This window comes from Ipomoea nil, unplaced genomic scaffold (assembly GCF_001879475.1).
Source record: "Ipomoea nil cultivar Tokyo-kokei standard unplaced genomic scaffold, Asagao_1.1 scaffold1407, whole genome shotgun sequence".
Lineage (NCBI taxonomy): Eukaryota > Viridiplantae > Streptophyta > Magnoliopsida > Solanales > Convolvulaceae > Ipomoea > Ipomoea nil.
The window spans coordinates 5,882,532-5,898,438 of NW_017617835.1; the positions used below are offsets into that span (position 1 = coordinate 5,882,532).

The 15,907-nt window shown below is 33.7% G+C and overlaps 1 protein-coding gene across 1 annotated transcript; it reads left to right on the forward strand.

Moving 5' to 3' along the window:
- Positions 1–11,074: 11,074 nt before the first annotated feature.
- On the forward strand, positions 11,075–12,211 carry LOC109186519 (ethylene-responsive transcription factor 2-like). The gene has a single exon (XM_019336531.1). The coding sequence runs from the start codon at positions 11,219–11,221 to the stop codon at positions 11,990–11,992; it is 774 nt and encodes a 257-aa protein (XP_019192076.1). The 5' UTR covers positions 11,075–11,218; the 3' UTR covers positions 11,993–12,211.
- Positions 12,212–15,907: the final 3,696 nt, after the last annotated feature.

Below are 15,907 nucleotides of genomic sequence, written 5' to 3' on the forward strand. Positions count from 1 at the left end.
AAAATGATCAATAGGCAGCTTTGGTTTCTGTCGAGCCGGAGTGTGAGGAGCCCTTAATGAATTGGATATTATTCAACTTTTTGGGAGAAGAAAATTAAAACTTGAAACCTTGCGATTGGAAGTCAATTATTTGGTCAATTTGATTAGGTCATGTTAATGATTACTGTTTGATTAACATTTTGTTTTTTAACACGTGTTTAATCTTAAAATTCTCCAGATTAATTTTTATTGTGAAATTAAAATAATTTTTTTTTTTAAATAAAGGGTTTGTAGAATCTTGACTTTGAAAACAAGTTTTGAAGACAAATCTATAATTGCTTCTGTATATTTTACTCAATTATATTTGAATATTCATGGAGTTTTGAATTTTTGGCACCAATATTATATTATAACGTAGAACGAAAAATATATAATAATGAAAGAAGATCGAGATACAAGGCTGCATATGGTGGCATGGTGCAATGCATTTCTTTTAAAATATACAAGCTAAGCAACATAAGTAATTTATGTACGACTTTGATACTTTTTTCTTATAATATTTGTATGATGTCGTTTAACTTTACTATCTTCACAATTTTTAGTTTTGAAAAAAAAAAAAAATCATTTGCATTATTTCGATTTTTGGTCATGAACTTGAACTTTAATTTATTAAGTATGTATTGGATCATTTTTTTTTACATGATATATAGTTGGTCCTTGTTTATTTGCAAAGTTTTCACCTTTGATTTATGGGAAAGTTCATCATCATTATCTGAAAGTGTCGTTTAAGTGAAATTCGTCTCGTGACCCTAGTCAACAAAGGTCTACAAGGAGGTAAACCACACTTCGTTTCTCATAGTTGACCAGTTTAAACTAAGAAGGCTAGTAGACAGCTCCTTTTAGAGTTGAACTTGAAACTTTATTTATGATTACCAAACCAACTATCCGACCAATTAATTTGGTTGGGGTTCACCTTTTAGAGCAACCCCAACCGAATTAGTCGAACAATTGTCTTGGTAACCACAATATTTCAAGTTCAACTTTCCGTGTAAGATGCATGTCTATTGGCATTCTCGGTTTCAACTGGCCAACTATATGGATAATCTAAATTGGTCCGTTTATCTCATTGTAGTCATTTACGAGCTAAAGTCATAAGACAAATTTTATCCAAATTAAAGTACATCTTTAAGTAGTGGTTGCGAATTCTTCCTTCAATTTTAAAATAAAATTGAAGGCATGCATATACCCGTCTATATATGCTACCTATTTCATCTAGGTTCATTCCTAACTTCTTCTTTTTTTTTTTTTTTTGGTACTATTCCCCAACTTAATTATTAATTAAGAATACTATGTAATGTGATGATACATTTATTAACATTTTAAATGGATCGTCACAAGATCAAATCCCGGTGGTAGGACATTGATTCTTTTGGCTGAAAAATATTGAGAAAGTATAGAATAGAACAGATACTATATCTTGTAAAGAATCATGCGTATTTCAAAAATAATATATTATGCTTTCGGTTTTTAAATTAATTATTAATTTGAAATGTAGCCATTAGTATTGTTCTTATTAATTGTCTAAACTTGAGGTAATCGTCCCAATTTTTCAAATAAATTGATTATGTTGCATTGCGTATTCGGTATCCATTGAAACCCTAGATATATCGGCCAAAGACATCTTCAAAATTGGGTTGGCATGACTTAATTGGAGATCAGATGCCTTTAGAAATTGTCAAATTTCTGTAATTGGGTATGATCATCATTTTTTCCCATGTAATTAGAACCTTCATTAATATTAGTCAATTATTTATTAACTTTTAATACACCGTATTGAAAAGATTAAACCCATCAATTTAGGCAATTGATAAATAGATTTTATTGGGCGGCAGTTGGAAAGGCCAGCTGAGTTGGCTCCTATTAAAATATACATGATGTTGGCTGTTACACAAGTATTAAAAAAAAAAAAATTTACGTCTTCGCTATTAGTTATCATTTTTGTATAGTACGTGCTAAATAGATAGTATTGACACTGCTTGATATCATAGTTAGCATATCAGTCAATTTTGACTTATTTGATCACTATGAGTGTTTGATTGATTAGCTCTTTGTAACAACTTAGCTTATTCAAAATGTTAACATTTAAAAAGCTTCTCAAATTAGCTTTTTGAGAAAGTCATTTTACATGTAATCAACTATCAACTGATAGCTAATAGTTAATTTACCAAACATTTTTCTACAATCAGCTAATGCTATCAACTAGTCAAACTCATTAACCCAATTAGCTAAAGCTATTTATCAAACACTACAGTATAGTTTTAAAGTTGTATAACCGATTTTATATGTGAACCATGTTAAATAAGTATGAGGTAATCCTTTTGCCAAATAAGTGTCATTGAACATTAAAAGATAGATGCATTCACGTTAGGTTGTATAGTAAGAAAAGAAGTGTGAATAGAAAGAACAATTAAATGTTAAAAATGACCTTTGAAAGTGCAAATGTCAGCAGGTAGCAGCAGTCTTTAGTTAGCCTAGGTAGCCAGCTTCTAACGTTCGGTCTAGATTGCCTATATCCCCAATTGTCAACTATGTTATTCATTACACATACTTTGGCATGTTCAGTCAAAGTAAAAGTAATTATGGGGCTCGGTACACGAATATTTACTCTCAAATTTTACTTCCAATTTTATTCTCATACACATAATTTTAATGTAAACACTTATATTCAGATCCATATATTAAAAAAAAAAAAATATCAATACCCGTTATATCGAGAAGTAAAATTTAGAGAATAAAATTTGGAAATCCATATAATAAAACTCTCCACAGCATATAGTCAATTTTGCGGATCGTTATGCTGTGCATCCGTATGCACCATAATATTGTTATGCTGTGTATTCAGAACATAATGTTGTTACTGAAAATCAAAAGTGATTTTTTTTTTTAAGTGAGACGCGCGTTTTTAATAAAACGACGTCGTTTTTGCATCCGTATGCACCATGCATGGTGCATACGGATGCACATCATAATTTGCCCAATTTGAGTAGTTATGTTGTGCATCCGTATGCACCATGCAAGGTGCATACGGATGCAAAAACGACGTCGTTTTATTAAAAACGCACGTCTCCCCTTAAAAAAAATTCAGGTTCGATTCCCAGCAATAACATTATGTTCGTTCATTCATTCTGGAATTTTAGTTCATAGATTATGAAATTTTAGTTCATTGATTCTGGAATTATAGTTCATCGATTATGGAATTGTAGTTCATCGATTCTGAAATTTTAATTCATAGATTTTGGAATTTTAGTTCATTCATTCTGGAATTTTTAGTTCATAGATTAGATTCTGAAATTTTAGTTCATAGATTCTGGAATTATAGTTCATCGATTATGGAATTATAGTTCATCGATTCTGGAATTTTAGTTCATATGTTGTTGCTGGGAATCGAACCTGAATTTTTTTTTTTTAAGGTGAGACGCACGTTTTTAATAAAACGACGTTGTTTTTGCATCCGTATGCACCATGCATGGTGCATACGGATGCACAGCATAATTTACTGCTTCCACGTTGAACTCTAACGCCAATTTTGTCTTCCCAGAGCAACGGCCTGAGCTGTGTAGGCGGGAACTCTAGGATTCTTGTGCTCAGCGAATGAGTGAGGGCGGAGGCCGCAAGCCGCAAGCTCGTCTGGGAGTATGTGGGTCCCTAAATTATATATTACACCTTTAATATAAGGGTCACATATGTGTGAAACCGTCTCACGGATTATTATCCGTGAGACGGGTCGGATCATGCCAATATGCAAATGTAATATTTATACTAACAAATATAATACCAATTAAGAATAAAATATTTATTACTTATAAGGAAGAACATAATCATTTTGATGTAAAAGTATTACATTTTTTATTAAAAATATTATATTTTCAAGTAATGAATTAGTATAAGTATTACATTTTATCTTGACCCGACCTGTCTTATGGACAAAGATCTATGAGACGGTCTCACATAAATTTCTGCCTTAATCAAAAATTATTATGAATTTATAATCATAACTTGTAATTTTTTTTACAATCAAATCTTCCTTTGAACTGATAAAGTAATTAAAACCTTATAAATTATTTTCTCATTTAAATATTGAAGTTTAAGATTGAACCGATATTATGAACTTCTTGATAGCAATGAACATTGAGATGCATGAAAGGGAAAGGCGGCGCCATATATAGCTGGCCGTAATAGCAACACAAAACGAGATATTATTATATATAATTTGGTCCGTCGACATTTATTGTAAAGTATGATAGTGCTAAAATGCTTTGTGATTTTTCCTCACAATCACTAACTTACTCGAATCTTGAAGTATCACAAATTATATATTCCACCCGTGCACTATTGCTATATAGTATAAGTTAATATCCAAAATCATCTTTGATTATGGTGATTTTTATTGATTTTATCTTATTTGACTTTTGTGACCTAATTAATTAGTCTCAAATTTTTATGTCTTTGTTCAAGGTAGTCCTTCGTTTGCATTTCCATAATTTACTTTTAAATCCAAGAGTATTTTGTAAGTACAATAATCTCTCCTCAGCTCTAAGAAAGCTTCAAAACTCCATAGCCATCGATCACAATTTCAAACTCTGCAGAGAAATCGAACTTAACAGTTGTTGTTTGTGAAGATTTGCATAAAGAATTGTGAGTGAAGATGGTAAGAGCACCCTATGTTAGACTAAAATATCACATGCATAATCTTATATGTGATAATAGGATCGTACTAACCTCCAGCCATAGTTCTTCTTACGGTTGAGCGATCCGGACTGCTGCAGAGATGATAAGTGCTTTGTCTCTCACTTTACTCAGTTCTCTCTAGATGGTGTATGAGGTATGTAATGTGAGCAGTGAGAGGACTAGTGACCTTATATAACCACTGGCCATCATTGTGGTTGATTGTCTTTAGGTCTCCTAAACCCTAACTAGACTCCTAATCATAATGGTAGTCTAGCTATTAGGTTATTAGTGTTGCACCACATATCAAATACTGAATATTATCATAACTTATCCTAATGTTATAATAATAGTAACGGATAAACGTTACATTCTCCCACTTGGTGCAAGCACTACCACTCAATAACAGAAAAACACCAACCATAATGATATGTTCTCATTAGCACGACTAGTACCCATTATGATCAAATGCAAACTGCCATTGAGCACTTAATTAGGAAACAAAACCCAACGAAATAAACCCTATGTTTATTCCAAGTCCCTGAAGTACATTTTCTCATCAATATAAAGTAAATGAAGGTGTACACACTTAATTGAGAAAAGAACAAATTGCACTTTTGGTCCTGTGAGTATTAGGGTACTGGCAATTTGAGTACGTGACTTTCAAAACTCCCAATTTAAACCTTTAACTATGCATTTTTTGGCAGATTTGGTCCTCCGGACCAAATTGCCGGCCAATTTTGGCCGGAGAATGATTTAATGGTTCGAATTATTTTGTGACGAGGGTAAAAACGTCATTTCACTCCCTTCTTCTTCATTCTCCCTTTCTTCTTCGTTCTTCTTCTTCTTCTTCACCTAACAATCTTCTTGAAGCACCCACCCCCCCCCCCCCCGCCATGGCCGTGGATGTGTGCTCCGAGGCCTCAAGCTCCACGGCGAGCCCAAGAATCTCCTTCTCCCATGATCTCCAAGATTCCGACGACATCGTCCCCATCCAATTCCAAGCCGCCGATCCCTTCCTCTTCGAACCCACAATCGACTTCGACTTCCACTTCTGCACCACCGCCGCCGCCGCCCACCACACCCTTTCCGCCGACGAGCTCTTCGCCAACGGCCAGATCCTCCCGGTGGAAATCAGAAAATCCCGGCGGCCTCGCCGGAGCCCAAAACGCCCCAGAGGCTCTCCAATGCCGACGAGAACCGAAAGATGCTGAAGGAGTTCCTGTCAACAAACCCAGAATCCGACGACGACGACTCGCCGCCGGCGAAACACTTCTGGCAGTTCCGCCGGAGCAGCAGCCTGAACAGCGGCAACACCCTAGTCCGCTCCCTCCAATTCCTATCCCGCAGCAATTCCACCGGCTCCGCCCCGAACCCCAAACCCAACGCGCCGCCGCGGGCCAGCCGGAAACAGAGATCAAAGTCGGAGCCATTCATATCACGCTCACTCTCGTCATTACTATTCAACACCCAAAGCCATAGCCATTTGAATTCTTCAAAGAAAAACAATACTAACAGTTCGCCATTAAAGAAGAGCAGTAGCTGTAGATCTTCCGGCGGCCATGGCGTGAGAATCAGCCCAGTATTAAACATCCCACCTAATTACATCTCAAAAACTACTTTTTTTGGCTTAGGTTCTTTGTTTTGTAATGGTAAGTCTTCTAAAAAGAAGAAGAGATAACTGTAAATCCTTACATTTCTCAGAGGTTTTGTTAGGTGAAGAAGAAGAAGAAGAACGAAGAAGAAAGGGAGAATGAAGAAGAAGGGAGTGAAATGACGTTTTTACCCTCATCACAAAATAATTCGAACCATTAAATCATTTTCCGGCCAAAATTGGCCGGCAATTTGGTCCGGAGGACCAAATCTGCCAAAAAATGCATAGTTAAAGGTTTAAATTGGGAGTTTTGAAAGTCACGTACTCAAATTGCCAGTACCCTAATACTCACAGGACCAAAAGTGCAATTTGTTCTTGAGAAAATGTCTGAATGCTAAAGAATTTTATTAAAACTGAATGTATATATACAAATTACAAATTGGGCGAAAGTCCCATTTTCTGAATCAGATCCTTGAACTTAAATGGTGGCATGCCTTTAGTCAAGGGATCTACTAACATCAACTCAGTATGAATGTGTTCAATGAATACAACTTTATTTTTGACACGCTCCCTAATTGCTAAGAACTTGATGTCGATGTGCTTAGTTCGACTTCCACTTTTGTCGTTCTTAGCTAGGAAGACTGCAGCTGAGTTGTCACAGTAGACTTTCAATGGCTTAGATATAGAATCCATAATTCTAAGCTCAGAGATAAAATTCTTTAGCCAAACACCCTGTGAAGTAGCCTCGAAACAGGAAACGAACTCGGCTTCCATGGTAGAAGTAGCTATTAAGGACTGTTTAACACTTCTCCATGAGATAGCCCCACCGGCCATAATGAAGACGCACCCTGAAGTTGATTTTCGAGAATCAACACAGCCAGCAAAGTCCGCGTCTGAATAACCGACAAGATCTAAATTGTCCGTCTGCCTAAACCCAAGCTTGTAACCTTTGGTTCCTTTGAGATACCTTAGAACCTTCTTTACAGCTCTCCAATGGTCCAACCCCGGATTGTGTTGGTAACGCCCTAGCATTCCAACCGCAAAAGCAATATCCGGCCTCGTACAGACTTGGATATATCCAAGACATCCAACTGCTGCAGCATAAGGGATGTTCTCCATGGATTCCTTCTCCAAATCATTTTTCGGACATTGGTCCAAACTGAATCTATCCCCCTTAGATATGGGAGCAGCGTTCGGTGAACAATTTTGCATATGAAATCTCTCTAAAACTTTGTTTATATAGGTTTCTTGAGATAAACCCAGTATACCTCGGGACCTATCTCTCTGAATTTTAATGCCAATAACATAAGAGGCATCACCCATATCCTTCATATCAAAGTTTTTAGAAAGAAATTGTTTCACATCACGAAGCATCCCCTTATCATTGGTGGCAAGTAAGATGTCATCCACATATAAAACAAGGAAGCAAATTTCACTCCCACTCACCTTCTGGTATATACAGTTATCTGAGGGATTTTCAACAAAACCAAATGAAGAAATTACCCCATCGAACTTGATGTACCATTGACGGGAGGCTTGTTTTAAACCGTATATGGATTTCTTAAGCTTACATACTAAATGCTCACCACCCCTAGAAGAGAAACCTTCAGGTTGTTTCATATAAACCTCCTCTTCTAGATCACCATTTAGGAAAGCGGTTTTCACATCCATTTGTTGCAACTCAAGATTAAAATGTGCAACTAATGCCAGAATGACACGAAGTGAATCTTTCTTTGATACAGGAGAAAAAGTCTCCTTGTAAAAGAAAAAAAAAAGTCTGAAGAAAGGACTATGAACCCATAAAGATCGAAGATTAGATTATGATCTATTACATTCAGAAGAATGACCATGGGAACTTTAAAGTTAGAGTCCATTACACAATGTATTGCTAGTGTAATTTGTAAGCTATTAAACAAAACAGTTGACATTTGTTGTAGTGTAACTTCTTTTTAAAAAGTGCATAAAATCAGCAATTTTGTTGCTCACAACTGTAGTGATAATTTGGCAAATGAAAGAAGTCATTTGTTGTAGTATAACTTCTTTATAAAATTACATACAATCACCAATATTTTCGGCCCACAAATATAGTGATAAATTACCAAATGAAAGAGGTCATTGTTGTAGTATAACTTTTTTATAATTGAGTAAAATCAATAATATTGCATGTTGTCCCACAAATATATGGGGTGTTTGGCAATTAGTTGTTAACTGATAGTTGATTAGTTTAATTGTTAGCTAATAGTTAATTGTGTTAGTTGGTTTGACCAATTAATATTCTGATAGTATTAACTTGTTATAGAAAAGTACGTGTTTGATAAATTAGTTGTTTACTCTTATATGATTATGTGTAAAATGACCTATATATAAGGGTACGAGTGTATTGTACTATTTACTTTACTCTTAAAATATTTTTAAATTTATTGTTATCATTGTATTATTTTTAATTACAGAGTATTTTTTTTAACTATTATTTTTTGTTTTACTATTAATATAATTATAATTATAAATAAATATTCAGTAATTAATAATAATTCAATATGAAAAATATAATTTCAAATAAAAATATGATAAACATATGTTGTTACTAATAATTCAAAATAACGGTTAACACAATTGTTTATGTGTGTTGTGGGCAAAAAGTCAACTCAAATGTCAAGTTTTACGCGATTTTGATGATATTAAAAATGTAAATTTAAATAAAAATTGACTAAATATAAACATTACAATAACCATTAACCAACAATTATTAAGGGTAATTAGACTTCTAAAATGAAAACGCAATAAGTTAATGTTAATAAGCTACTCAAAGTAACTTTTTCATTTGTAACTTATTAACATCACATCAATAAAGTGATAAACTAAGCGAAAGAATTATTTACCAAACACTCATATATATTAGTTGTTTGACCATTCAAATAATCTAAAATTGGTCAAACAAGATAGACTTTGGTTGATAATACACATTATTAAAAGAATGCAATAAAGTAATACAATATGAAATAATCATATAAGAGAAATCTAGCTAAACCAACTTCCTCTAAGTCATGAAAATAGCCAAAGAATATTTTAACTATTAATCGGTTTGGTCAGAATTGTTTATTTCATTCAAATAATTAAGCTTTCGATATTTACGACAAACATATTTGTTGTTTTTATTAAAAACATTAAGAAATTTATTGTACAGTTATATATTAAAATAAAAAATAAATTATTATAGAATTGATAATAAGGGATGTTTCCTTTCAAAAAAAAAAAATAATAATAATAATAATAATAAGGGATGTTTCTTCCTAGCTTCTGGCAATTCAATCCAATGCTCTTCGTTATTTGTGAAAGCGGCATTAATCGAGGCAACTCAAACCACCTGCGATTATTTTATGAAATAAAACAAAAGATTTGCTTAATTAATATTATTTCCTCATTTAAATATGTAGAGCCGTACAACGTTAAGCAACTAATCACTTTATATTTAATTATAAAACACGATGGTTAGACAATTATTTTTTAATTATTATTATTTTAAAAAAATTGTCTTGACCTTTCGCGATATGCATCATCACAGTAGTCTCACTATGCCATTGGATAGACACAATCTTTGAATTGTATATGTTAACACTAAACTATTCTCATTACTATTTGAACTTTTATCTATTTTTTTTTGTCGTATTAATGCATACGGGTGGGTCATTATTTTTTTATTATACTTTCTCTATTTGTTTGTTGCATACAGTCTAAAGAGACAATACTCTATCATCGAGTTCGATCATGTGACATTTCCTAAGCAATTGAGTACAAATTGCTTGACATAATGTACTGCTTTTAGTTACTAATAAATAATTAATATTTATTATATTTAATAAAAATTATTTACAAATATATATTATTATTATTATTATTATTATTATTATTATTATTATTATTATGTTTCTCTGACATCTTTTATCCTATATTAAAGCTTCTCGATTAACTTATCTCATGTCATGTTTTTAGCACCGCGACTCATACTTTAAACTTTTCTTGACACCACCAACATCAAGTTACCACTTCTTAGGTCGTCTCCTTCACTATGTTGTCATCAAATGACTTTCAGTTTAAAATCTTCTCGATTTTCTTTTAACTTTATCAAGCATTGGATAGTCCTTTCTCACAATGCAATGACCTCTTAATGAAAGTCTTGTGAAGTATATATAAAACTGAAAGAAGTACACATTATTATTAAGCAACAATATAATGTATAAATAGTACATCATATATAGCAAATAAAGGAGTGTATAGTTACAAAGAATAGGTCATCTTCTAAAGCATGTAGTTAGATGAAAATAGGAAGCAACAAATGCTAATTAGTTTCCTTAACAAGTACCAATAATATGGCACTTTAACTAATGCCCTAATTTTATCGTACAAGTAGTTCAAGAGTTAAAGTTTGACACTAATAATGTCACGTACATGAAGTCGACGTGTGATATATAATATCAACATATATTTTTATTATTTGTAAATGTGATTTATATCTTGCAAAATACAGATATTAGCTAGCTTAGTGTTGTACGTTTGTTAAGGGGAAAAAATGTTTAAGTTAATCAGTAATGATAATAAAGACAAAAGCAAGGTTAAGGATTTGTGGCATCATTGCTTCACATTAAATCTTCAAATTTATCCTTAATTTTTCCACGTGATACATAGAAAAAATAAAAGTATTTCCACCAACTTGTCCACTTGCCCACTATGAACTTTCAAGGAAACCTGAAACCTGAATTTAAATTCCAAGGTTCAATGAATCTCCCCTAACTCTCTCCACTATATATTCTCCCTTCCAATCTCCTCTTCCAAAAATTCAAAACCTTCCTCTTCTTTCTGCTCTCTCAGCTCTTCACTCTAAAAACCCAAAATATTTTTAAAAAGTTTTAATTTCCAGAAAAAATGTATCAACCAGTACCGGCAGAGTTGCCGCCGGTGAATTTTCCGGTGTATCACCGGAGTTCAAGCTTTAGTAGTCTTATGTCATGTTTAACGGAGACGTGGGGTGACTTGCCGCTTAAGGTGGATGATTCGGAAGACATGGTAATTTACGGGGTGTTGCATGACGCCGTTAGTGATGGATGGACGCCGTTTAACTTCACGGCGGGGGAGGTTAAAGCCGAGCCATGGGAATTAATTGAGGAGGCAGCTGTGACGCCGGCTTGTGTGGCCGCGGTGGCGCCGACGTTTCTGGCGGCGCCAGTGGAGACTGCGGCGGCGCCGGCGCCGGCGGTGCGGCCGAAAGGGAGGCACTATAGGGGGGTGAGGCAGCGGCCGTGGGGGAAGTTCGCGGCGGAGATAAGAGACCCGGCTAAGAACGGCGCGCGGGTTTGGCTCGGGACATACGAGACAGCCGAGGAAGCCGCGATCGCTTACGACAAAGCGGCTTACAGGATGCGCGGCTCCAAGGCTTTGTTGAATTTCCCGCACCGGATCGGGTCGAACGAGCCGGACCCGGTTAGAGTGACGGCCAAGAGAAGGTCACCGGAGCCGGAAGCATTGTCCACGTCATCAGCTTCGGAAAGTGGCTCGCCGAAGCGAAGACGAAAAGTAGCTGCGGCTGAGCAAGCCGCCGATTCGGATGTGGAGAGCCGATCAAATCCCCTTCCAGCCGAGTGCCACGCCAATATATTGCCAATTGGCGAGCAGTTAATCGTTAGCCAATTGGCGTTTTAGGCTTTTAGATTATTTGCTGAGCCGTCAACCTAGGAGATGATAAGGCGTGTTTGGATAGGAATGCACACAAAAATTCATGACAAGTGGAGAAATGAACTAATTTGATGATGCACTATCTAGATAACTTTTCCCCCTTGTCTATTGTCTTTCCACTTCTACAACTACAAAACAACATTTGTACATTATGATATGAGATTATGAGATATTCTAGGTTGTTGGATATGTAAATTATATATTATTAAACCGAAACCGATAATATCAACGGAACGTAATTCTCTAAACCAGTTTAATAACAATTAATTTTTAATTAGTCAAATTTAATAATATTTTTAAATTTTTTTTTTAAAAAAAGTATATATATCACGTGTGAACACTTTTCGTCTTTTAAAAAAATGGCGTTAAAAAAAGAATTTTAAGGTCAAAATCTTTAGTCTAAGAACTTGAAATTTATTAAGTATATATTGTATCATCCTATTTTTTTCAAATAATTGGTCATTGTTTATTTGCAAAGTAATAGAGATGTCTATGGACGGTTTAGTACCAATTATATTAGAAGTTAAGGACAAACTTCTTCCTACAAATAACTACGTGATAGAGCATAATAAAAAGGATAAAAACATTTTACTTAGCTTAGTTTTTTTTTTTTTTTTTTTGAAAGGTTTACTTAGCTTAGTTTAATTTGTTTTTGAGTATATGATGCCGTGTTATACTGTGCATTATAATTTTATGTTATTTTTGTATTCATAATACTTTTCTATTTTACCTAACTACCACTCTAAAATAAAAGATTACTAAACAAGCTTTTGACATTTCATTTCCTACACATAAAACGATAAAAACATTTTTTTTTCTAAAATTTTATTTGCGTGGAAGTCCTTGAAGATATACATACAAGACTATTAGGAGGGTGGGAGTAATATATAGTAAAAGAAAGTGAAAATAAAAAAGTGAATATACTGCATCAACGAACTACTTGGCATCATATTACACTCATAACATTAAAATGTATTTCTCTAATAAAATTAATAATTTATGATACAAGATTAGGATTATTCAGGTAAAATTAACAATTTATGATAAAAGATTGGGTTTATTCAAGTAAATTTTAAAAGTGTGGCTCGACTAAAAGAGTTTTGCAAGTATTAAATTCGTGATTTTTAGGTATGAAAAACATGTTCCATATATCCACTCGACTATCTCTTTTAGAGGTCTTTTTTTAACAAAATAAAAAATAAAAAAATTATACAAGTAATTATTTTCCAATTTTGGCAATTGATAAGCAAAATGTTAATGTACGTAATTGCATGATGTGCCACATTAAAAAGTTATAGATCTTCTTGTACCTAAATATCACAAGTTTTATTCTTGCTAACATTTTCGATCAAACTTGTCGCATACTCGCATAAAATTTTCTAATACGATTTACCTCTCTTGTATGATTTGCAGATCGTTATATATATATGAACAAGATTTACCATGTGTATACCTTTAAGTAGTAATTATAAATTTTTTTTCTCGTTATCTAACCCAAAAAATTGATGTCAATCTTTTTTCGAATAAAAGTTAAACTCTACTTATTATTCAAATGAAATCGAAACCAAATCGGAATTAATTTTAAGGTGATATCTAAAACTGCAACTTGTTGGAGGGGACTGAAACCAAAGTCTTCAAGTTGGACAAGAGATTCCGACCCTAATTCCAAGTTTATCAAACGTTGTGGCATAAAAACGTAATGTTAGTTGGGAAAGCGAAGGATGTTAGTTGGTTCTTCCAGAAACAAAAACATTTTTCACATAGGCCCCTCCTTGTCGCAGTAATATTCCTTTCACACCCCTCCATCAAAGTAAAAATTACACAACCAGCTCACTAATTTATTATGCAATTTTTAAAAGAAGAGACTAATATTCGAACCTTAATAGTAACAGTGTAAGAATTATATTCAAAGTGGACAAATTCCTTATATGTACCGGCATTTGACTGTCTGTTGAGTTATTGAGTTGCCGTAATTTACATCCTTTCAAATATTCTATCGGATTGGAGTTGGAGATTCAAGTTTTTTGGAAGAATGAAAAATTGCACAATGGTCAAGATACTTATGCGCATGAGGGAAGAAATTTCCAATCCTCGCTGTTTCTTTCAACTCCCCATTGACTCATCCGTGGAAAAATGGAAACCCTAAAAAGACATGAAAAGACTTGTGTCCACACACCATCTTTGTTTGGAAGTCCTGAATAATGTTTGTTTGGAAGATGACTATAATTATTGAGGAAGTCATCTATGTATACAAGTCAAATTGGAAAATATAGATACAACTATTGGTATCCACAACTTTGTTTATATGATTTGCTACTCCTACACAGTTAACTTGGTAATCAAAATATTCTAAATTTAATTATTTACTGAGATATCTATTGGTCGTCTTTATATTATTTGAGTTGGTTAGTTATAGGTAACCTAACTAGGTAATTCTATTTTCTAGTGATCCTTTGTCGGCTAGGGTCACAATACGGATTTCACCTAAAGCGCACTTAGATGAACTTTAAAGAGTTAGCTTGGTAACTACAACGTTTCAAGTTTAACTCCTTGGTGAACAATCTATTGGCATTGAATTCTTAGTTTGAATTTGTTAGTTATATGCAACAAAAGCTACTTGTCGTAACGCAGGCTAGCTTCACCTAGAGTGTACCTAGGTGGATTTCAAACAATTAGCTTGGTAACCACAACGTTTTAAGTTCGACTCCTAAGGAAACTGTCTATTAACCTTCTTAATTTGAGTTGACATGTTACATGCAACCTAGGTTGCTTGTCGCAAAGCAGCTTTCATCACCTAGAATGTACATTTTAATTGGTAGCAGATACCGACTTTTTCGTAAATAAAAATTGTGTTTATATGGTTGGTAAACCTAAGTTACGTTGAATCAAATAATTAAAAGAAAATGTGATGAAAAACTCTGGTAAAAAACGTTGACTACAAAAGTCAATTGTATGAACAAAATTTAACAACCATCTATAGGATCCTTCTAAAAATCTTCTATAACTTTATTGATTCAGACTACAAACAACCAATTTTACTATCATATTATGGGAAATGCATTCTTGGTCTCAATTGTATAACTATAATCGTTTTAATCTTTATCTTTTAGTCACCATGTGATACATCTCAAATTATCTAAAAATCATGATTTTCATTTTTCATCTCTTACTCAACAAAATTGTAAACATGATTCATGATTTGACTTGTACCAAACAATTAAAAGTGAAAAAAAAAAAAAGAAGGTCCTATAAAGCTTGACCACTACTGGAAATTATTGAATTTCCGACCACCTGAAAGTGATCTTAAATCAAGTTGAAAGTAAAAAGTGGTCGGAAATAGCAACAAGAGTTTTTTCGGATACCAAAAGTGGTCGGAACAAGGCTTTCGACTTGATTTAAGATCACTTTCAGGTGGTCGGAAATTTCAGAATTTCCAGTAGTGGACTAAGATAGCCTTGAACAAAATCTAACAACCATGAACCACCCATGAATTGCCATGACTTATAAGAGCAAATCTCAACTTTAGTCCCACGAGTATTAGCAAAATAACAGTTTTGATCCACATGTTTAATTCTTATCAATTTTTATCCACGATTATTGATTTAGAACTAATTTTCATCCACGACTATTGTTTTAGTGTCAAAATTCATCACAATGGTCACTCCACCTTTTAAAGACATGTTGAAATAAATAAAAAATAAAAATTTAAGAGTATTTTCGTCCTTTTCAACTTAAGATCCCAATTTGAGCATAAATAAAGGGATTTAAGCCTTATTATCAATCTCAATTCGTAGTTCTCCACATCATCCTACCTTAATTTGAGGAGGAGAACTGCGAATTGAGATCGAATTTAGAGCTTAAATCACTTTATTTATACTCAAA

Coding starts and splice junctions, on each gene's coding strand:
- LOC109186519 (XM_019336531.1), top strand. CDS start 11,219: ATGTATCAACCAGTACCGGCAGAGTTGCCGCCGGTGAATTTTCCGGTG.